The sequence below is a fragment of the Bufo bufo genome, chromosome 4 (assembly GCF_905171765.1).
Source record: "Bufo bufo chromosome 4, aBufBuf1.1, whole genome shotgun sequence".
In the NCBI taxonomy this organism is placed as follows: domain Eukaryota; kingdom Metazoa; phylum Chordata; class Amphibia; order Anura; family Bufonidae; genus Bufo; species Bufo bufo.
In genome coordinates this window covers 626,743,572-626,767,456 of record NC_053392.1, presented here as the reverse complement: position 1 = coordinate 626,767,456, position 23,885 = coordinate 626,743,572, and the positions used below count along the sequence as shown (strand labels likewise).

The 23,885-nt window shown below is 45.9% G+C and overlaps 1 protein-coding gene across 1 annotated transcript; it reads right to left on the bottom strand.

Moving 5' to 3' along the window:
- Window positions 1-1,529: 1,529 nt before the first annotated feature.
- On the bottom strand, window positions 1,530-23,633 carry LOC120999394 (lactoylglutathione lyase-like). The gene is made up of 5 exons (XM_040430277.1): window positions 23,553-23,633; window positions 13,713-13,795; window positions 11,143-11,283; window positions 1,846-1,910; window positions 1,530-1,667 (listed from the first exon to the last, which is right to left on the bottom strand). The coding sequence occupies exons 1-5, from the start codon at window positions 23,631-23,633 to the stop codon at window positions 1,570-1,572; spliced, it is 468 nt and encodes a 155-aa protein (XP_040286211.1). The 3' UTR covers window positions 1,530-1,569.
- Between the last annotated feature and the right edge of the window lie 252 nt (window positions 23,634-23,885).

Below are 23,885 nucleotides of genomic sequence, written 5' to 3'. Positions count from 1 at the left end.
GACCAGGTATTGTCCCATTTATCTGAAGGCCTGTAAATGAACAGTTGTCTGGAAATGTGTGTACAAGAGAGTTGGGCCTGTATTACACCAACAGATTATCTGACCAATCATTGCACACACTGATTGGACAGATATTGGTCTGATAATCTGTTCGTCCCTGCTTAGGAAAATTGGTGTTTTCCCGATCGAGTCTCTGACCGCTTTCATGGGCTCCCCAGCTGATGTGTCGCTGTCAGGTGAGGTTAGTTCAATCTGTGATGTAAGTCCCTTCATTCAGGATGTAGTCAGGACTGTAGATGAGATGCGCATGTAAATTGTGTCATCAGAAATTGCCACGGGCCCTCTATATATATAACGCGACCCAGGTGTAGGAACGCTGAATGGTATGTTGTGGCCTAAAATGTCTCTTTGTGTGTGTCACGGTGCTCCTACCTGGATACAGCTGGACCTCAGGCTTTGGCTCCGAAGCAATAAATAAAGCGGAATAATTGAGGGATAAAAGAATAACTTGAGTCCAGACCTTGAGATGAAGTTCAATGGCAGCTTTACTTTGCATAAACGTTCTCCAAAACGGTTTACAGACTTTGTCTTGGTTCCAGCAGGCTTTAGCATGAAACTGGCAGGCAAACTCCACTCGGCTATATCTGTTTCTCTCTGACTCTGCTGTACTGACAGGCTGGCTGTATAACTCAGCTTATTCTGTATGCTGCACTTCACTTTATAGTCTGACTCTAGGTTATGCCAGGGAACATTCCTCCCGGCTCCTGAGGCTTTAAGCTTTGGCCTCCATGTCCAGCAGAGCTTAAGGTGCCCTGGCTGGCATGGGCACGTCCAGCAGAGACGTGCCCCTGCACACCCTTCCCCTAGCTGGGAGTAAACTAGACTGACTAGAACTTCTGCCTCAGCCTTCCTGCAGGAAGTAGGGCTGGACCACACCCCTACAGAGGGGTGTTAGAATGGAATGGTATGTTCCACTCTCTCTATCTATAGCTCTGCCACATATGCTGCCACCTGCTGGTGAACCAGGCACATTACATGAACAGTTACATAACATTAGAAATGCACAGTGTGGAGGACCTGGAACATAATGCATAGATGACTTTATGTTAGACCATTAATGACAGTAGCAGGGTGTAGGAGTGGCAACACCACTTGGGGTGTTACATAATTATGTGTTGTCTTTGGTCTAACCCTTGTTCTTTGTAAGTTTTCTATTCTTTGTTTTTACCCAATTTGCTAAAGGAAGGACATTTGCCGATTGTCACTATTATCTTTATAAATTTACGTATATATTTTACTATTTTTACAGTGGTGTCGGTTGTCTCCCTTTAAAGAGTATCTGAACCTGAAATGCGGGAATCTTGAATGCAGCTGTGGATGTGACTGCAGTTTATGCACTGTAAATGCAGCTGTAGATGTGACTGGAGTATAAGCATGGTAAATGCAGCCATGGTTGTAAATGGAGTAAAAGCATGGTGAAAGCAGCTCTGGGTGTGACTGGAGTATAAGCATGGTGAATGCAGCTCTGGGTGTAACAGAAGACAGATATTGGACAAGCAGTTCAGAGTCTTATTTACCGTCATCCGGTTTCTTCACAAATGTGACTCCGAGCTCCTCAAATCGCTTACATGCGGCGTAGACGTCTGGGACCGCGATGCCGATATGACCTGCGACAAGGAGGAGAGCAGAGGGGTCGGGGATCAGCTCACAGAATTAAAGGGCCAGTACCCTATAACAGTGCAGCAGCGTTATAAGACGATGACTGGTAACAGCGGACAATAGACTCTATTCACTGCACAGACCGCAGGTTTGATATCCCTTCGTCCATGGATTCTGACAACTTACCGAATCCACGCGGATCCGAGTTCCCGTTGTGATACGGCTTCTCATCATTCTCTGTCCCCCAATTACTGCAGGAAATACAAGAGGAATCACCTGACTTCAGAGGGTTTGGAGGGTAGTTGGGGGAGCAAGGGCAGGTGGAGAGCCGAGACTGACAATTTCTGGTGGTAGGGCAGTGGATTTATGCTTACATAAACTGAAGCAGTTTAAGAACAGAGCAGAGCTGCAGTGTAAAGCATGGGAGGGAAAGCGCAACACAAGGGGGAGGTCGATTTCAGACTGCAACAGGCAATGCATCTAAGATAGATACCTGATCATTACGCTGTACTAATAGAGCACATGTACAATGTAAAGCACAGGGGACAAGGCGGCAGAGCTAAAGCAACTGAAAAACTGTGTAAAGAAAACAAAAAGCACACTCACGTGCAATAATAGCTCGGTCCACTGCGCGGATCCAAATCGTGTTCAAGCTACAATCTGAATAGGGACCAAGAGGGATCCAGCGTGATACATAAAGGCATAATCTTTTATCAAATAACGTCTGCTAAAAATACATCTTCTGCATGTAAATTGCTTAAAGGGGTTATCCAACCCCTGTAATGCCCAGGCACCGCATACAGATTATACTTACCCCGCTCCCTGGCACCCGCGTAACTCATGATGCCTGCATGTCCGCCGCTGCATCTCCCCATTGCCCGTATCAAAACATCCGGAGTTGGCGGGAGGGTGATCTGGGGATGTATAGGATGGCGGAGAGCTGCAAATAGCAGGCCGCAACGGAAAAGAGCCTCCCCAGCATCGTAGGTGATGCTAGGGAGGCTCGTTCCCGTCGCGTCCTGCTATTGGCTGACCCAAGCCCCCCCTTCCCCGTCACCAGATGTTTTGATCCCGTGACAGGGAGATGCAGCGGCAGCCGTGAGGGCATCAGGAGCGATGCGGATGCCAGGGAGAGGGATAAGTATAATGTGTATGCGGTGTCCGGGCATTTTGGGGGGCATTATAGGGGTTGGATAACGCCTTTAAGCTCTTTCCATATAGAGGTGCACACTGATTGGTTAGAATGTGTGATCATTAGCATGTCTGTCGAACTACTACCAGATCTGGACAACAGAGTTAAATACACCCATAGGAGGAGCTGAGCAGAAATAAGGGCTCATGCACACAACCGTATGTATTTTGCGGCCCGCAAAAAACGGATCCGCAAAAAATATGGATGACGTCCGTGTACATTCATAGCTGTCCCTTCATAGAACAGTACTATCCTTGTCCGTAATGTGGACAATAATAGGACATGTTCTATTTTTTTGCGGAACGGAAATACAGACATACGGAAACGGAATGCACACGGAGTAACTTCCATTTTTCTTGCGGACCCATTGAAGTGAATGGTTCTGCATACGGTCCACAAAAAAAAACGGAACAGACACGGAAAGAAAATACGTTTGTGTGCATGAGCCCTAAGACTAGCCAACAATGTACAGTGTGCTGTCCGCATCAGTATGTCCGTTCCGTTGCCCCGCAAAAAAAATAGTGCATGTCCGATTTTTTTCTAGTTTGCGGACAAGGAGAGGCATTACAATGGATCAGCAAAAAAAACGGATACCATACGGAACGTCATCCGTTTTTTTTGCGGATCCGCAAAACACGGAAGCCTCCCGTGTGCCTTCCGCAATTTGCGGAACGGGCGGCCCATTTTAGACAAACGGACAAGAATAGGACATGTTATATTTTTTTTGCGGGGCCACGGAACGGAGCAACGGATGCGGACATTGCGCCTCGGATGCGGACCCGAAAAACGGTCGTATGCATGAGGCCTAAGATGCACTTTTTTCTCCCCAAAAGTGAGGGAAAAGTGGCTGTTCGTCTTATAGTCCGAATGCTAATGACCGCTTCCATTATGGAAGCAGTCATTAGTATACAGGAGGTGCGGGGAGATGTGAGGGAGGCTGTACTCACTACTCCCTGGTCTTTGCTTGGGGCCCGCACTGCACTGTGATCTGACTGCGTACAGCATCAGGGCGTAGAGCAAGCAGGCGCGCAGCATGACCAGATGCTGTGCAACATCGGGTCACAGTGCAGCGCTAGGCTGGCAGAAGACCAGGGAGTGGGAAGTCCTGCGGAGTGGCAGCACCGTCCGGAGCAAGCGAGGTAGGTTTATTTATTTTTATAATGTCTGATCTGAGGTCTGATGGGGGTCTAATCTGAGGCTGATAGAGCTTGGGGTTCTGATCTGAGGCTCTCCTTTACAATCTGCGAAAATCCATTACAATCTGTTGCACTCTACACGCTACAGAAACTGCCCTCACTAGAGTGAACAATGACCTCCAGACAGCTAAATGCAACGGCGACTACTCTCTACTAATTCTCCTTGATCGACGTTAGGGACACCACTCTCTTGGTTATCTTCCTATCTCTCGGACTGCTCTTTCAGGGCATCATTCAATGGCTCTACCGATCCTCCTCTCTTTCTCGCTGTTGGGATTCCTGAGTGTTCAGTCCTTGGTCCTCTCCTCTTTTCTCTCTACACAGCCCCTAATGGACAGACCATCGGCAGATTTGGTTTTCAGTACAATCTCTATGGCGATGACCCTAAACTATACACTTCATCCCCCGATATCACCCCTGTAGTTTTACAGAACACCAGTGACTTTCTGCCCGCTGTCTCCAACGCCATGTCCTCTCTCTATCTGAAACTGAATCTTTCAAAAACTGAACTTCTTATGTTCTCTCCATTTACTAACCTACCCAAACCTGATCTCTCCCTCTCAGTGGGGGCACTACCATCCCGCCAGCTGTCTCGGTGTTATGTTTGACACTGATCGTTCCTTCACCGCCTATATTCAATCTCCCTCCCATTCATGCCGCCTGCACCTCAAAAACATCTCTAGAATCTGCCCCTTCCTTACTGTGGAAACAAAATCTCTCATTATTGACCTGATCCATTCCCGCCTTGATTACTGTAAATCACTATTAATTAGACTCCCCCTCATCAGACTCTCCCCTCTCCAATCTATCCTTAATGCAGCAGCCGGGGTCACCTGTGTGTGTAACCACTACTCCAATGTCCCCGTCCTGTGCCATAGTGCTGAGCGATATACTGGTGTCCACAATACAGGGAGTGCAGAATTATTAGGCAAGTTGTATTTTTGAGGATTAATTTTATTATTGAACAACAACCATGTTCTCAATGAACCCAAAAAACTCATTAATATCAAAGCTGAATATTTTTGGAAGTAGTTTTTAGTTTGTTTTTAGTTTTAGCTATTTTAGGGGGATATCTGTGTGTGCAGGTGACTATTACTGTGCATGATTATTAGGCAACTTAACAAAAAACAAATATATACCCATTTCAATTATTTATTTTTACCAGTGAAACCAATATAACATCTCAACATTCACAAATATACATTTCTGACATTCAAAAACAAAACAAAAACAAATCAGTGACCAATATAGCCACCTTTCTTTGCAAGGACACTCAAAAGCCTGCCATCCATGGATTCTGTCAGTGTTTTGATCTGTTCACCATCAACATTGCGTGCAGCAGCAACCACAGCCTCCCAGACACTGTTCAGAGAGGTGTACTGTTTTCCCTCCTTGTAAATCTCACATTTGATGATGGACCACAGGTTCTCAATGGGGTTCAGATCAGGTGAACAAGGAGGCCATGTCATTAGATTTTCTTCTTTTATACCCTTTCTTGCCAGCCACGCTGTGGAGTACTTGGACGCGTGTGATGGAGCATTGTCCTGCATGAAAATCATGTTTTTCTTGAAGGATGCAGACTTCTTCCTGTACCACTGCTTGAAGAAGGTGTCTTCCAGAAACTGGCAGTAGGACTGGGAGTTGAGCTTGACTCCATCCTCAACCCGAAAAGGCCCCACAAGCTCATCTTTGATGATACCAGCCCAAACCAGTACTCCACCTCCACCTTGCTGGCGTCTGAGTCGGACTGGAGCTCTCTTCCCTTTACCAATCCAGCCACGGGCCCATCCATTTGGCCCATCAAGACTCACTCTCATTTCATCAGTCCATAAAACCTTAGAAAAATCAGTCTTGACATTTCAGCTTGTGTGTCTTGTTCAGTGGTGGTCGTCTTTCAGCCTTTCTTACCTTGGCCATGTCTCTGAGTATTGCACACCTTGTGCTTTTGGGCACTCCAGTGATGTTGCAGCTCTGAAATATGGCCAAACTGGTGGCAAGTGGCATCTTGGCAGCTGCACGCTTGACTTTTCTCAGTTCATGGGCAGTTATTTTGCGCCTTGGTTTTTCCACACGCTTCTTGCGACCCTGTTGACTATTTTGAATGAAACGCTTGATTGTTCGATGATCACGCTTCAGAAGCTTTGCAATTTTAAGAGTGCTGCATCCCTCTGCAAGATATCTCACTATTTTTGACTTTTCTGAGCCTGTCAAGTCCTTCTTTTGACCCATTTTGCCAAAGGAAGTTGCCTAATAATTATGCACACCTAATATAGGGTGTTGATGTCATTAGACCACACCCCTTCTCATTACAGAGATGCACATCACCTAATATGCTTAATTGGTAGTAGGCTTTCGAGCCTATACAGCTTGGAGTAAGACAACATGCATAAAGAGGATGATGTGGTCAAAATACTCATTTGCCTAATAATTCTGCACGCAGTGTATACCGCGGTATTAAGAAATAGCGATATCACTGTTCCTAATAATCGCAGTTTTAGTGACGTCATAGGAGCGGTCGCATGTGTGCTGACTGCTTCTAAAATGTCCATGTCCGGCCAGCTGAATACATTACATGTTAGTTCCCGCAGCGACCGACCCCTCCTCACTCCTGTTTCTCCATGAACCTACCCACTGAAACAGCCGCGCACACGAACCAGGTGTCCAACATCAGCCACCAGTGAGAGAGGTGAAAACAGCGAGCCAGTCTATCTCAGAGAGTTTTGGTCCTGGCCTGCGAATGTCCAAGGCGAGGGAAGTGTGACAGCGGAGCGGGATGTAAAAGATAGTCTCCTTGTGGCCACCATATAGTAGTACAATATAATGTCTTCCTGTGGCCTCCATACAGCACAATGTCACCTAGTGATCCCCTAATCTCCTCCTCATCTCTGTCTACCATCCTACCCGTGTTCTCCACAGTGCGGCACCTCCTACATCCCCCCCTCATCTCTGTCTACCATCTTACCCGTGTTCTACACTGTGATTTACCCCCTACATCACCTCCCTCATCTCTGTCTACAATCCCACCCGTGTTCTCAACAGTGCTGCAGCCCCTACATCATCTCCTGATTTCTGTCTACCATCCTACCCGTGCTCTCCACAGTGCTGCACCTCCTACATCTCATCCCTCATTTCTGTCTACCATCTTACCCATGTTCTCCACAGTGCTTCACCCCCTATATCTCCTCCCTCATCTCTGTCTTCAATTCCACCTGTGTTCTCCACAGTGCTGCAGCCCCTACATCTCCTCCCTCATCTCTGTCTACCATACTACCCGTGCTCTCCACAGTGCTTCACCCCTTATATCTCCTCCTCATCTCTGTCTACATCCTACCCGTGCTCTCCACTGTGCTGCACCTCCTACATCTCATCCCTCATCTCGGTCTACCATCCTATCTGTGCTCTCCACAGTGCTGTACCTCCTACATATCATCCCTCATCTCTGTCTACCATCTTACCCGTGTTCTCCACAGTGCTTCACCCCTACATCTCCTCCTCATCTGTCTACCATCCTACCTGTGCTCTCCACAGTGCTGCAGCCCCTACATCTCCTCCCTCATCTCTGTCCACCACCCTACCTTTGCTGTCTACGGTGCTGCACCCCCTACATCTTCTCCCTCTTTTCGTCTACCATCCTACCCTCGCTCTCCACAGTGCTGCACCTCCTACATCTCATCTCTCACCTCTGTCTACCATCCAACTCGTGCAATACACAGTGCTGCACCCCCTACATCTCCTCTTCATCTCTTTCTACCATCCTACCTGTGCTCTCCACAGTGCTGCACCCCTACATCTCCTCCTTGTAACGGGGAGGCTCCCTGCTCCTAGGTCTGCCTTGAGCGCCGAGCTGATCACTCGGTGCTCGACTGGTCGGTCTGTCGGTCATGTGACGCTGGCCACGTCACATGACCCTCACTCCCCACTATAAATACAGGCAGCCTGCTGGCCACAGGTTGCCTGTTAATTTAGGTTCCTGGCAGTTGTTGGATACCTGTGTACTTACCTGATCCTGTTCCCTGACGATCCTTTGCCTGCTCCTCCTGTACTGCGCATCCTTCCTGGTATATTGACCTCGGCTTCCACCTGACTATTCTTTGCGGACTCCTTTGGTACTTCTCGACTCTCCTGGTATTTATGACCCCGGCTTCTCCTGACCTTTCTTTGCTTATCCCTCTGTACTGCGTTGTCCTCTTGGTTTTGACCCGGTCCGTTCACTATCCGTTATTTGTCTTGTCTGTCCTTCCTGCACATAAACTAAGTTAGGGACTGCCGTCCAGTTGTCCCCTGTCATCAGGACTCGTGAGGCAAGTAGGCAGGGCCAGGGGTGAGGGTGGAGCGCAGTGGTCACTATCCTCACCCCTGTGTGTGTGTGGGTGTGTACATGACCGTTACACTCCTCATCTCTGTCTACCATCCCACTCGTGCTCTCCACAGTGCTGCACCTCTAACATCTTCTCCTCATCTCTGTCTACCCTCCTACCCATGCTTTCCACTGTGCTGCACCCCTACATCTCCTTCTCATCTCTGTCTACCATCCTACCCATGCGCTGCACCCCTATATCTCCTCCTCATCTCTGTCTACCATCCTACCTGTGCTCTCCACAGTGCTACACCCCTATATCTCCTCCTCATCTCTGTCTACCATCCTACCTGTGCTCTCCACAGTGCTGCACCCCTATATCTCCTTCTCATCTCTGTCTACCATCCTACCTGTGCTCTCCACAGTGCTTTTCTTGCAATTTCATTTTGAAAAAATAAAAACTTTATTTATGTGTTTTATGAGCTGTAAGGGCTCATTTTTTGTGGGACGATCTGTAATTTTATTGATACCACTTTGGAGTGTGTATGATTTCATGTTTTAATAGTACTGGCATTTTTGCATGCGGCGATGCCTATGATGTTTTTTTTTATAGCTGTTGCATGACAGGCAGCACACACTCCTGGGTCTTTGAGCTCTCAGGTGCTGTGGCCATATTTAAATTAAAAAAATTATTTCCTTTTCCATACATACAGATGAAACTCGAAAAACTAGAATATCGTGCATTAAAAGTCCATTTATTTCAGTAATGCAAATTAAAAGGAATTGCATTAATGCAGCTTAAAATTAGAATTTTGTGAAACGGTTCAATATTCTAGGCTCAAAGTGTCACACTCTAGTCAGATAATTAATCCATACCCCCTAAGCAAAGGGTAGGCTGCGTTCACATTTCGGTCAGAGATGATCCAGCATAAATTCCGGCTGTCAGACGGATATAAACCCGGAAAGCGGACAGCTTACCACTAGATCAAATTATAGTCAATAGGGATCCGGCAGTGATCTGTTGAATGTGGCAATGCTGGATCTGGTTAACTGGAGATGCCAAAGCATTCTTACATGTGTGATTATTAGCATGTCTGTCAAACTACTACCAGATCTGGTGATTGGGGCATTAATTAATGTAGAAACATCAGGTACTTTTGCACCTGGCTGGTAGCACAGGGGCCCTTCTGAATTCATTGTCATCCTCAGAGCAGTGACACAGTTGAATATTTCAACAAGGGGGCGGTATTTTGTGCTGCACCAGTACTGCTGTCCCCGCCTACTTGTTCTGTCAATTTGAAACCACCAACAGCATGGGGCCACTTTTATTTATTTTTTTCCGGGGCCACTTTAATTTCCCAGTCGGCCCTGCTCACCCGTTCGATTGTACATACCCTGGAAGGGGCAACTCTGCCTCCATGACATTCTCTAAAGTGTTCTGATGCTCCAGAAACGGTCCGTGTTTTTAGCATGATGCATGCTCTATTTTGTCCGTGTTCACGGATCCATCACGCCCATTACAGTCTATGGGTCCGGTCTATGTACTAATGGTCAGGTACTGGATGTAGAAGTGTAGATCCAGTAGACAGTATATTGGAGGAATCTGGATATACTGTACATACATACACATTATTAGACACATTTGCTTAGCATCCAGGGAGGGCAGGAACGGAGGCAGCTGTGTGTGGTGGTGTCCTCTATGTCCTGTTTTATTTGTAGTGTCTGTATCTTTATGTATAACGTCCATTGCTTTTTCTCATCTATGTTATAAGTAAACTATTTTTCTAAATAAGTATCTGCGAGGGTTGTATGTTACTACTGGGGTGTATGAAGCACTGGAAGGGGTGTAATAATACACAGAATAAGCGGGTTATATAGGAAATAAAGTCTAGGAACGGAATAAAAGGGATGGAACACGGAGATTAGAATATTTTGCAAAGTTCATTTATTTCAGTAATGCAACTTAAAATGTGAAACTAACAGATGAGACTCATTACAGGCAAAGTGAGATATTTCAAGCCTTTATTTGTTATAATTTGGATGATTATGGCTTACAGCTTATGAAACCCCAAAGTCACAATTTTGAGGTCCCCTTTGCTCAGGGGATATGGATTAATTAGCTGACTAGAGGGTGACACTTTGAGCCTAGAATGTTGACCCTATTCACAAAATTCTAATTTTAAGCTGCATTAATGCAATTCCTTTAATTTTCATACTGAAATAAATGGACTTTTGCACAATATTCTAATTTTTCGAGTTTCACCTGTAAATCTCCAAGTTCCGATAAGCAAGACCTCCCTTCATCAAGGAATATTGAAACACGGATAACACACGGATGCATCAATGGCCACCTTTTTACGGATTTAAAGAGGACCTTTTACTAGAATAAAACATCTAAACTAAGTATGAGTTTAGAAAAAACTCTCAGGCTATGAGCTGAGCGCTGCGATTGGCCAGCGCTACAGCATGGGAGAAGGAGACGCCGGCAGGCTCAACTGGGTGGAGCCTAACATGTGAAGATACCGGAGGCTATACCAGGAGAACGGAGCGGCGACCAGGGATAACAGTAAGTGCAGGGGGATCCCTGGGCGCCGCTCTCCATGTCTGTATACTTAGTTTAGATGTTTTATTCTAGTGAAAGGTCCTCTTTAAGCACGAACATAGACGTGTGAATGAGGCTTAACATATAGTTTTTGATGCGAAAACGCACAAAAATCTGCATGAAAAACCACACAGATTTTCTGTTCTGAGATCTGCAGCTGCCCAAAAACAGCTAACCTGAAGAAAGAAAATCTTACTGTGTGAGCTCCAAGGTTGCCTTGCGGGAGCACATCCAAGCCTTCCACTCATTTATGTCCTCGGGGATGTCCTTCTTGTCCTCATAGCCCATCAAATACAAGGACAACTTCATAGAGGGGAGGTCGATCTTCTTGAGGAGACTGAGGGAGACAAGACTCAAGTTATCTCCTCACTTTGTAGTAAAGCGCCGGTCACCCAAAAATGACCGGTTTATAATAGTGCTGGAGCGTTATAAGAGGAGCGGCTGATATCAGTCACATATAATGTAATGTCTCTGGAGGTTATATCAGTGCTGGAGCGTTATGAGAGGAGCGGCTGATATCAGTCACATATAATGTAATGTCTCTGGAGGTTATATCAGCGCTGGAGCGTTATAAGAGGAGCGGCTGATATCAGTCACATATAATGTAATGTCTCTGGAGGTTATATCAGTGCTGGAGCGTTATAAGAGGAGCGGCTGATATCAGTCACATATAATGTAGTGTCTCTGGGGGTTATATCAGTACTGGAGCGTTATAAGAGGAGCGGCTGATATCAGTCACATATGATGTAATGTCTGGAGGTTATATCAGTGCTGGAGCGTTATAAGAGGAGCGGCTGATATCAGTCACATATGATGTAATGTCTCTGGAGGTTATATCAGCGCTGGAGCGTTATAAGAGGAGCGGCTGATATCAGTCACATACAGTACAGACCAAAAGTTTGGACACACCTTCTCATTCAAAGAGTTTTCTTTATTTTCATGACTATGAAAATTGTAGATTCACACTGAAGGCATCAAAACTATGAATTAACACATGTGGAATTATATACATAACAAACAAGTGTGAAACAACTGAAAATATGTCATATTCTAGGTTCTTCAAAGTAGCCACCTTTTGCTTTGATTACTGCTTTGCACACTCTTGGCATTCTCTTGATGAGCGTTGGGACCATCAGTTGCGTTGAGGAGAAGTCAGGTGGATACACAGCTGATAGTCCTACTGAATAGACTGTTAGAATTTGTATTATGGCAAGAAAAAAGCAGCTAAGTAAAGAAAAACGAGTGGCCATCATTACTTTAAGAAATGAAGGTCAGTCAGTCAGCCGAAAAATTGGGAAAACTTTGAAAGTAAGGGCTATTTGACCATGAAGGAGAGTGATGGGGTGCTGCGCCAGATGACCTGGCCTCCACAGTCACCGGACCTGAACCCAATCGAGATGGTTTGGGGTGAGCTGGACCGCAGAGTGAAGGCAAAAGGGCCAACAAGTGCTAAGCATCTCTGGGAACTCCTTCAAGACTGTTGGAAGACCATTTCAGGGGACTACCTCTTGAAGCTCATCAAGAGAATGCCAAGAGTGTGCAAAGCAGTAATCAAAGCAAAAGGTGGCTACTTTGAAGAACCTAGAATATGACATATTTTCAGTTGTTTCACACTTGTTTGTTATGTATATAATTCCACATGTGTTAATTCATAGTTTTGATGCCTTCATAGTCATGAAAATAAAGAAAACTCTTTGAATGAGAAGGTGTGTCCAAACTTTTGGTCTGTACTGCATGATATAACGTCTCTGGAGGTTATAAGAGGAGCGGCTGATATCAGTCACGTATGATGTAAAAAAAAACATATATTAAGCCTCATTCACACGTCTGTGTTCGTGCTTAAAGGGAACCTGTCACCGGTATTTTGTGTATGAAGCTGAGGACATGGGTTGCTAGATGGCCGCTAGCACATCCGCAATACCCAGTCCACATAGCTCTCTGTGCTTTTATTGTGTAAAAAAAAAGATTTGATACATATGCAAATTACCCTGAGATGAGTCAGAGCTTGAAAATATGACTCTTCTCTGGTCACACAAGTAAGATATGACTTTTTTATGTTAATTTGCATAAAAGGCGGGAAGTACAAAAATGCATAATACTTATTGAATTCGTCTGCAAATGAAATGAAAAGTGTAATTTATATGTTTAGGGTAACACAATGAACATTTAGAAACGCTCAGTGAGGGTAGCATAGTAGAGATGACAGGTTCCCTTTAAATCCGTAAAATAATGGCCATTGATGCATCCGTGTGTTAACCGTGTTTCACTAACCCTTGATGAAGGGAGGTCTTGCTTATCGGAACTTGGAGATTTACAGGTGAAACTCGAAAAATTAGAATATTGTGCAAAAGTCCATTTATTTCAGTATGAAAATTAAAGGAATTGCCTTAATGCAGCTTAAAATTAGAATTTTGTGAATAGGTTCAACATTCTAGGCTCAAAGTGTCACCCTCTAGTCAGCTAATTAATCCGTACCCCCTGAGCAAAGGCGACCTCAAAATTGTGACTTTGGGGTTTCATAAAATGTAAGCCATAATCATCCAAATTATAACAAATAAAGGTTTGAAATATCTCGCTTTGCCTGTAATGAGTCTCATATGTTAGTTTCACCTTTTAAGTTGCATTACTGAAATAAATGAACTTTGCACAATATTCAAATTTTTCGAGTTTCAACTGTATGTCTCTGGGTACAATGGGCTGTATGTAGACTGTGACGGCACTGGGGGGCGCCCTCTGCTGGTCCCGGAGGACACTGGTCAGACTCACGTCATGCCGAGGCATTTGGTGTAGAACGGCAGCGATTTCTCAGGGTCTTTGATGCGGAGCATCGTCTGATGCATAATAAAATCCTGCAAGATAAAGAAAAGACGTGAGAAGAAAACAGGACTCCACAGCATCAGAGCAGGACAGCTACAGACACTGAACAAGCAGGACCGTGAGGAAAACAGCAGGACAGTGAGAATAAAATAAATAGGGAAGCAGGAGAATGGCGAGTGCGGCTGTGAAGGAGACAGGAGCGCTAGAATAGCGAGTGCAGCTGTGGAGGAGACGGGGACATGACAACGGCGAGTGCGGCTCTGGATGTGACTGGACAATGACAACGGCGAGTGCGGCTGTGGAGGAGACGGGGACATGACAACGGCGAGTGCGGCTGTGGAGGAGACGGGGACATGACAACGGCGAGTGCGGCTCTGGATGTGACTGGAGAATGAGAACAGCGAGTGCAGCTCTGGATGTGACTGGACAATGAGAACAGCGAGTGCGGCTCTGGATGTGACTGGACAATGAGAACAGCGAGTGCGGCTCTGGATGTGACTGTAGAATGAGAACAGCGAGTGCGGCTCTGGATGTGACTGGACAATGAGAACAGCGAGTGCGGCTCTGGATGTGACTGGAGAATGAGAACAGAGAGTGCGGCTCTGGATGTGACTGGACAATGAGAACAGCGAGTGCGGCTCTGGATGTGACTGGAGAATGAGAACACCGAGTGCGGCTCTGGATGTGACTGGAGAATGAGAACACCGAGTGCGGCTCTGGATGTGACTGGACAATGAGAACAGCGAGTGCGGCTCTGGATGTGACTGGAGAATGAGAACAGCGAGTGCGGCTCTGGATGTGACTGGAGAATGAGAACACCGAGTGCGGCTCTGGATGTGACTGGACAATGAGAACAGCGAGTGCGGCTCTGGATGTGACTGGACAATGAGAACAGCGAGTGCGGCTCTGGATGTAACTGGAGAATGAGAACAGCGAGTGCGGCTCTGGATGTAACTGGAGAATGAGAATTGTGAGTGCAGCTTTGAAGGTTAAGATGAGTAGGATAATTGACAAGGGGATCTTGAAGGTGACAAGAAGAATAATATAAAGTGCAGCTCTGGAGGTACCTGTAATATAAGGGTGTATTCACATGTGGCAGATTTATTGCAGGGTTTTAGCTCCTTCCAGAGGTCAGAATTAAGTTGTTCTGCGGCAGATGGATGAGTGGGACAATCACAGAAATGTCTGCAATGTGAATACACCAACGTCTTAATAAATCAGGAACATCTCTGCCGTGCGCCACAAACTGAAGTTTATCTTATTAGAGGCCCTAGTTGGGACCCTCAGGATAATTTCAACAAAACAACTGGTCAACTGACCAAAAGGAGACCCCTTTTGTGGTCCCAACCTATTATATATAAAAATAAAACTACATCATTATTTGTCATTTAAAACCTTGCAAATGTGAAGAAAAGGAAAATCCTGTGTGATTAAAACTATCAGAGGACAGTAGAACAGGGTCACTAATGGTGACTATTGATAACTGCGGGGTTATTTGTGCATAAACTCTCATTTATGTGTTTAAATAAACACTATTTTTTAATTGGTTTGTGTGGTGTTGTTATTATTATCAGTATTTATTCACCCTCACACCTCTTAGAGTCTATGTAGTGCTTTCATTATACACTTGCTGCCAATCCTCAGCAGATATTCTATTAGGTGGGGGTACAAAACACCAGCTATAAATATTGTGCCTGAGATATGTGCTTCCAGTGCTATTAAATGATCATAATATTTCTCTGTAATATTAGTGCTGCTCAAAAGAACCACATTATCTGACAGTCTGCTAGCATGCAGCTTCATTTCTCTTGTCAGCTACATTCTCTTGTCAGCTACCTTGCATGTTTTAAATACACACTGCTTTATACATATGCTCACTAGCCTACGTTGCTCAATCCGATACAATGTGGCTAACAGTTCAGGCACACTGATACTATGTATCTATTCTCCACACACAGACACACACCTCGTATTGCACACTTTCCCTCTCGCTTTCCCTGTAATCATAGATTTTTTGACCCTCCACTGTCCTCTGTCTAAAATTGAACACACCACTCCACCCCTATCGACATGTTTCGCCACATATGTGCCTTCGTCAGGGGAGATAAGGATAAAGGTAAAGTGTGCAATAGGAGGTGTGTGTGTGTGGAGAATAGAAACACAGTACCAGTGTGGGTACTAGTACCCTTATCTCCCCTGTTGACCCTGTTCTACTGTCCTCTGATAGTTTTAATCACACATGATTTTGCTTTTCTTCTCATTTGCAAGGTTTTAAATGACAAAATAAAGATGTTGTTTTATTTTTATATACACTCACCTAAAGAATTATTAGTGCCCCCATACTAACACGGTGTTGGACCCCCTTTTGCCTTCAGAACTGCCTTAATTCTACGTGGCATTGATTCCACAAGGTGCTGATAGCGTTCTTTAGAAATGTTGGCCCATATTGATAGGATAGCATCTTGCAGTTGATGGAGATTTGAGGGATGCACATCCAGGGCACGAAGCTCCCGTTCCACCACATCCCAAAGATGCTCTATTGGGTTGAGATCTGGTGACTGTGGGGCCATTTTAGTGCAGTGAACTCATTGTCATGTTCAAGAAACCAATGTGAAATGATTGGAGCTTTGTGACATGGTGCATTATCCTGCTGGAAGAAGCCATCAGAGGATGGATACATGTTCTCATTCTGTTTACGCCAAATTCGGACTCTACCATTTGAATGTCTCAACAGAAATCGAGACTCATCAGACCAGGCAACATTTTTCCAGTCTTCAACAGTCCAATTTTGGTGAGCTCGTGCAAATTGTAGCTTCTTTTTCCTATTTGTAGTGGAGATGAGTGGTACCCGGTGGGGTCTTCTGCTGTTGTAGCCCATCCGCCTCAAGGTTGTGCGTGTTGTGGCTTCACAAATGCTTTGCTGCAGACCTCGGTTGTAACTGTTATTTCAGTCAACGTTGCTCTTCTATCAGCTTGAATCAGTCGGCCCATTCTCCTCTGACCTCCAGCATCCACAAGGCATTTTCGCCCACAGGACGGCCGCATACTGGATGTTTTTCCCTTTTCACACCATTCTTTGTAAACCCTAGAAATGGTTGTGCGTGAAAATCCCAGTAACTGAGCAGATTGTGAAATACTCAGACCGTCCCGTCTGGCACCAACAACCATGCCACGCTCAAAATTGCTTAAATCCCCTTTCTTTCCCATTCTGACATTCAGTTTGGAGTTCAGGAGATTGTCTTGACCAGGAGCACCCCCCTAAATGCATTGAAGCAACTGCCATGTGATTGGTTGACTAGATAATTGCATTAATGAGAAATAGAACAGGTGTTCCTAATAATTCTTTAGGTGAGTGTATAATAGGTTGGGACTAAAGGGATCTCTTTTTGGTCAGTTTACAAACTGAAGTTCATGCCAGCTATGAGCTGCCATAGTCTTCAGCTATAACATATGCCAGTTTCTGGTAAACGTTTTGGTAAAACTGGCGGGCTGCACAAAGCCCCACCCCAAGCTCAAAAAGGTCTCAAAATATTGTGCAAATATACAACTTGAGATGAGTCAGGGACAGGACTCATCTCAGGTTAATTTGCATATGTATCAAATCGTTTTTTTTTAAACCATATAAGCACACAGAGCTATGGGGACTGGGTATTGCGGATGTGCTAGCGGCCATCTAGCAACCCATGTCCTCAGCTCTATACACAAAATCCCGGTGACAGGTTCCCTTTAAGTGTGGAAGAAAGTGGCTAATATCAGTCATTATATATATATCCACACACACACATACTGTGAGGAATACCGTACCCCAACTGACCTCGGACGTCAATGTAGAGCCAGCGAGATACGGTATGGTCACTGGTTACCAAGGCGTGACGTTACACCGTCCCTGAGGAGCAGGTAAGGTCAGCTTGGTACAATGTTCACAGACTCCTCCTGTCCACATGGGCACAGAGAGGCAACAAGCTGAGAGAGCCTTTTCCCTGCCACAGTGAAACAGCGCTTCCTTAGCCCGGGATGACGGCCACCCACCAGTTTCTCGTTTGATATAAGCCTGGTCCGCTAACGGGATTATATAGGGTGAGAAACCAACCCGCAGTAGCATATACCTAGGCCGAAACATGGACGTGGGGATTCGTGATCGAGATACAAGAACAGCACAAGATTAAATTATATATTTAATTGCCTTAAGGGCTCACTAGACATAACACAATATACACAGAAAATATATACAGTGGTCTGAGTGGTAAATACAGATGGCATGGTGCAAACACGGTTAAGCAGAACAAAAGTCAGTTTACCAGGTATAGGAGTCCTTTGGGTTGTGATGAGTTCTTAGCTGTAGTCACATGGGAAGCAGTGATGTCAGCTGGTTGCAGGTCCCTCTAAACACATGGCACGATGTGACCTCCCTTCAGAGAAAGAAGCGCCCGCTTGCTGGCACAAGTCTTTTGACCTGTAGCTGGCCCCTCCCAGACTCTGGGAGGAGTCCACTCCCCCTCTTCTGGGGCTGGCAGAAAATGAGCCACAAAACCGATTAGGGCTCATCACTCCAGACCAAAATGTCGCAGGGAGGTGGTTCTGGGACCAATGGATCTGCCTGGGTTCCGGCTACCAGTAGAGTCCAAGCATGATACCTTTATTTGGTTTCTGTGGGTAAATATGTGTATCTCCCCTCCCTGGTATCCCACCGCCCAACTATGATCACGGGCCTGTTCATCGTGGCCACAGGGACCCAAATATGTATCTGGTTTATGCCTGTGATGGACGGGTGATTCATAATTCCTTATGAATCGCCGGTTCCAGAAAGTCTGATAATTCTGATTGAACTGGGGAATGGCCTAGACCCCCTGCAGGGAAGTTTTCCTGCAGGATCCGTGCTGTCTGAATGGAAGTGTGAAAAGTAACCAAATGTGGCCTGCTAGGAGTTTTCTGCTATCTGGCTGCGCTTTGAAGCAGGGCCCCCCTGTGGAGTTCACTACCTCTGCTATCTGACAGCAGATGGCTGGTGTGGGAACATGGCTGACAGTAAATAATAATCCATATTCCTCACACATACCAACTAGTGCAGTATAAGAGCTCAAAATCAATTAAAACAAATACAACATGATGTCACAAGTCCACAGCAAGGTATATGAAGTTTGATGGAAGCAAAAAACAAGGATATAAGGCAGTAGGTCTATAGGTATCCACCAACTCCTCCAAGTGTAGGAATATATCAATTTCAAAATCAATATCAAGCAGTTACATAATCAACAGAATAAACTCATTTGTGGGTAAAGATACATAAGTGCAATACATTAGTAGTTATCGAAAATGCCAAGTATAAGGCAGAGCAAGTATGGTGGATAATAGTTAAATATTGCAGTACCTGTGGCCGGGGCAAAAGAGAAATCATCTGGATGCGGACGCCGGTCTGGCGTGCCGCCTATTTATCGGGGAGCTAGAATGTAGCATCTCCCGGGAGGTCACGTGAGCAGAGATCACAGTGCTACTGTGACTCCAAGGGGAATTACTGGCAATCTTACCAGAGCGTAGGGAGGACAGAAACGAGGGATATGATAATGATACGGTATGGTATGTAGATAGTGTGTAAAGTGGTGTATATATAGATATAGGGGAAATGTATGTAGTGTATAAGAAATAATGGATAGTATATGAAAGTAGACTGGATGTAATGGAGAATCTAATAATCAAGGTCTAATGTAATATGAGAAAGATGTGGTGGCTGACGGAGAAGAAAGGAAGAAAAAGAGAAGCAGGAAAAAGGAGGAAAAAAGGGGGGTGGAGAATAGAGAGTGGAGAAAGAAGATATGAAATTAGAGAATTAGAGAGGATGGGAAATCAAGGTAGTTGAGAATCACCTAAAGAGGAAGCAACCTGGCCAGTCTCCAGACCTAAATCCAATAGAACATCTTTGGAGGGAGCTGAAACTCTGTGTTGCTCAGCGACAGCCCTGAAACCTGACAGATCTAGAGGAGATCTGTGTGGAGGAGTGGGACAACATCCCTGCTGCAGTGTGTGCAAACCTTCTTATGCCACTTCTCCAGTGAGAGCCACCCTTGTGGTCATAAGTAAATGTCATGATGTTAAGTTTATGTTCTTGTGCTTTCTCACCTTATTGCAACTATGGTGTTCAAGGGAGAAAGCGGAGCGAAACGTGCGTCGGGGTGCGCTCTCTGCCGGACCTGGGTCTGATCCACTTGTGCCTCCACACAAACCTTAGGTAATTAATCTTAGTTACTACGGTTCTTCCTCCATGCTGTCTGTGGGCCCTCTTGAGGTGCTTTATATCTAGCACTCCTGTTGGACTATTACTGTGTTGTCTGCACATGTCCAGTGATTGTGGGGGGGGGGAGGTTTTCACATGTATTGGGAGTAGTTCAATATTGTCTGCTATTAGCGGCACTTGACACTCTTTGAATTTTCCCCTTTATTTGGATTTTCTATACCCTGGGTTTGGTGGACGAGCTGCTTTTCGCAGCACTTAGCCTGCACTGCTGCTACTTTTATAATTGTCTATTGTTGTAATATTTATTACTTAATAAAATTTGTTATGATTGTACATGTGTGTCTCCTGTCTAATTGGTTGTGTTATAAAATTTTGGCACACATTAGGCTCATCCTTTGGATGATTTAGTAGGTTGTACTGCTTATATAAGTGCAGCTCCCAAACAGCTTCAAACCAGACTGCTTTTATCTTTAACATAGCCAAGACAGATCCGTTGAAAGTCAACGGAGAACTGATCCGTTTTCTATTGTGTCCGAGTTAAATGGATCCGTCCCCAATGACTTGCATTGTGGGGCATGACGGATCTGTTTTGCTCTGCATCCCATGACGGAAAGAAAACCACAGCTTGCTGCCGTTTGCTCTCCGGTATGGGAACGCAACCAAATAGAACGGAATTCTTTTTGGAGCGTTCTGTTCACTTACGTTTTGTCCCCACTGACAATGAATGGGGACAAAACGGAAGTGTTTTTCTCTGGTATTGAGACCCTATAAAGTATCTCAATACCGGAAAAGATAAACGCTAGTGTGAAAGTAGCCTAAAAGGATCTGTTTAATACTTCCTAATGGCTCAGTTTCAGCTGCATCCACTTGTATCAGGCATAAAAATCATTTGAGCAACTGATCCATTATTTTCATGCCTGATCAGGTTTGTTAAGTTTTGTAAACCGGACTCAAAGATGCTGAACTTCTATACCCTCTGCCAGATCTCAAAACCTGAATTAAAAATGTAGATGTGAAAGTAGCCTAAGGGCGATCACAATGGCTTCCTTATGGCTCCTGGCATTAAGTTCCCAGCACTTGTCCCTCTTTATACATAAAAGAAACATGTGACCAATGACAATGCAGAGAGACACAATGTAACAACCTCCCATACATAGAATACAAAAGACCCTACACTGCACCCTCAGCCCGGGGCCCCTGACCCTGGTGGCAGCCCTGGGGCAGTTGTGAGGAATTTTCTAGACTTGACCCGGTTCCTCTTTTCTTCAGGAAGAAGATTGAATGTCATGAGATAAAGATGATTGTGACTGAAACATTGTGACGCTAGCCTCACCCTGCAAAAGGCAGGGACAAAATATGAACACCAGTAAATATAAATCCCGGCTCACCAAACACAATCCTATCTGGACAAATCTTAGTTATATCAGTGTCTAGGAAAGCTGGGTGCCAACCAATATGGCCGCCAAAGAATCTTCATCTAGGTTTCCTAACACCCTGAATGATAACTATTCCATCATCCAGGAAAATAGAGAAAAAGGGAGGGGTCGGTGATGTAACTGTGCAGGTGGGTTGAGTATATAATGGTACAGGAGGGGGTGAGGATATAATGGTACAGGGGGGAGGTGAGGATATAATGGTACAGGGGGTGAGGATATAATGGTGCAGGGGTGGTGAGGATATAATGGTGCAGGTGGGTTGGGTATATAATGGAAAGGGGGGTGAGGGTATAATGGTACACGGGGGGTCAGGATATAATGGTGTAGGCGAGGTGAGGATATAAAGGTACAAGGGGGGGTGAGGATATAAAGGTGCAAGGGGGGGTGAGGATATAAAGGTGCAGGGGGTTTAGGATATAATGGTGCAGGGGGGTGATGATATAATGGTGCAGGGGGGGTGATGATATAATGGTGCAGGGGGGGTGAGGATATAATGGTGCAGGGGGGGGTGAGGATATAATGGTGCAGGGGGGGTGAGGATATAATGGTGCAGGGGGGGTGAGGATATAATGGTGCAGGGGGGGTGAGGATATAATGGTGCAGGGGGGGTGAGGATATAATGGTGCAGGGGGAATAGGATATAAAGGTGCAGGGGGAATAGGATATAAAGGTGCAGGGGGGGTTAGGATATAAAGGTGCAGGGGGGGTTAGGATATAAAGGTGCAGGGGGTGAGGATATAAAGGTGCAGGGGGTGAGGATATAATGGTGCAGGGGGGGTGAGGATATAATGGTGCAGGGGGGGTGAGGATATAATGGTGCAGGGGGGGTGAGGATATAATGGTGCAGGGGGGGGTGAGGATATAAAGGTGCAGGGGGAATAGGATATAAAGGTGCAGGGGGAATAGGATATAAAGGTGCAGGGGGGGTTAGGATATAAAGGTGCAGGGGGGGTTAGGATATAAAGGTGCAGGGGGGTGAGGATATAAAGGTGCAGGGGGTGAGGATATAAAGGTGCAGGGGGTGAGGATATAAAGGTGCAGGGGGTGAGGATATAATGGTGCAGGGGTGGTGAGGATATAATGGTGCAGGTGGGTTGAGTATATAATGGTAAGGGGGGTGAGGGTATAATGGTACACGGGGGGTCAGGATATAATGGTGTAGGGGGGGTGAGGATATAAAGGTGCAAGGGGGGGTGAGGATATAAAGGTGCAAGGGGGGGTGAGGATATAAAGGTGCAGGGGGTTTAGGATATAATGGTGCAGGGGGGTGATTATATAATGGTGCAGGGGGGGTGAGGATATAATGGTGCAGGGGGGGTGAGGATATAAAGGTGCAGGGGGAATAGGATATAATGGTGCAGGGGGGGTTAGGATATAAAGGTGCAGGGGGGTGAGGATATAAAGGTGCAGGGGGGTGATGATATAAAGGTGCAGGGGGTGATGATATAAAGGTGCAGGGGGTGAGGATATAAAGGTGCAGGGGGGTGAGGATATAAAGGTGCAGGGGGGTGAGGATATAAAGGTGCAGGGGGGTGAGGATATAAAGGTGCAGGGGGTGATGATATAAAGGTGCAGGGGGTTTAGGATATAATGGTGCAGGGGGGTGAGGATATAAAGGTGCAGGGGGGGTGAGGATATAAAGGTGCAGGGGGGGGGGTGAGGATATAAAGGTGCAGGGGGGGTGAGGATATAAAGGTGCAGGGGGGTGATGATATAATGGTACACGGGGGGTGAGGATATAAAGGTGCAGGGGGGGTGAGGATATAAAGGTGCAGGGGGGTGATGATATAATGGTGCAGGGGGGTGAGGATATAAAGGTGCAGGGGGTTTAGGATATAATGGTGCAGGGGGGGTTAGGATATAAAGGTGCAGGGGGGGGTGAGGATATAAAGGTGCAGGGGGGTGATGATATAATGGTGCAGGGGGGTGAGGATATAAAGGTGCAGGGGGTTTAGGATATAATGGTGCAGGGGGGGTTAGGATATAAAGGTGCAGGGGGGGTGAGGATATAAAGGTGCAGGGGGGTGATGATATAAAGGTGCAAGGGGGGAATAGGATATAAAGGTGCAGGGGGGTGAGGATATAATGGTGATGTCAGGCTCAGTATGTGGGGGCCCACGTTACCTTGGTGGCCGGCTCCGGGTCCGTACAGGCCGCATACGCCGCCTCATCGCTCAGCCCGTGCAGCTCCTGCATCTCCTCCATGTCATTGACTGAGTACCAGACCTCAGCCGACCGGCAACTAACTAACCATCACTGGGGCGGGGCTTCTGTCGCCTGGATACAAGAGTCAGCTAATTAGGTACAGGGCCCCGCCCCGTCTCCTGCTCCTCGCTGTGATTGGTTAATGATCGGATCAGTTGTTACCTGGTCCTAACAGGGCGGAGGGATGTAGGGGTCTGTGTCACCAAGAGGCAGAGGGGTAATGACTGATATCTGTGCGGGGAGGAGGGGCAT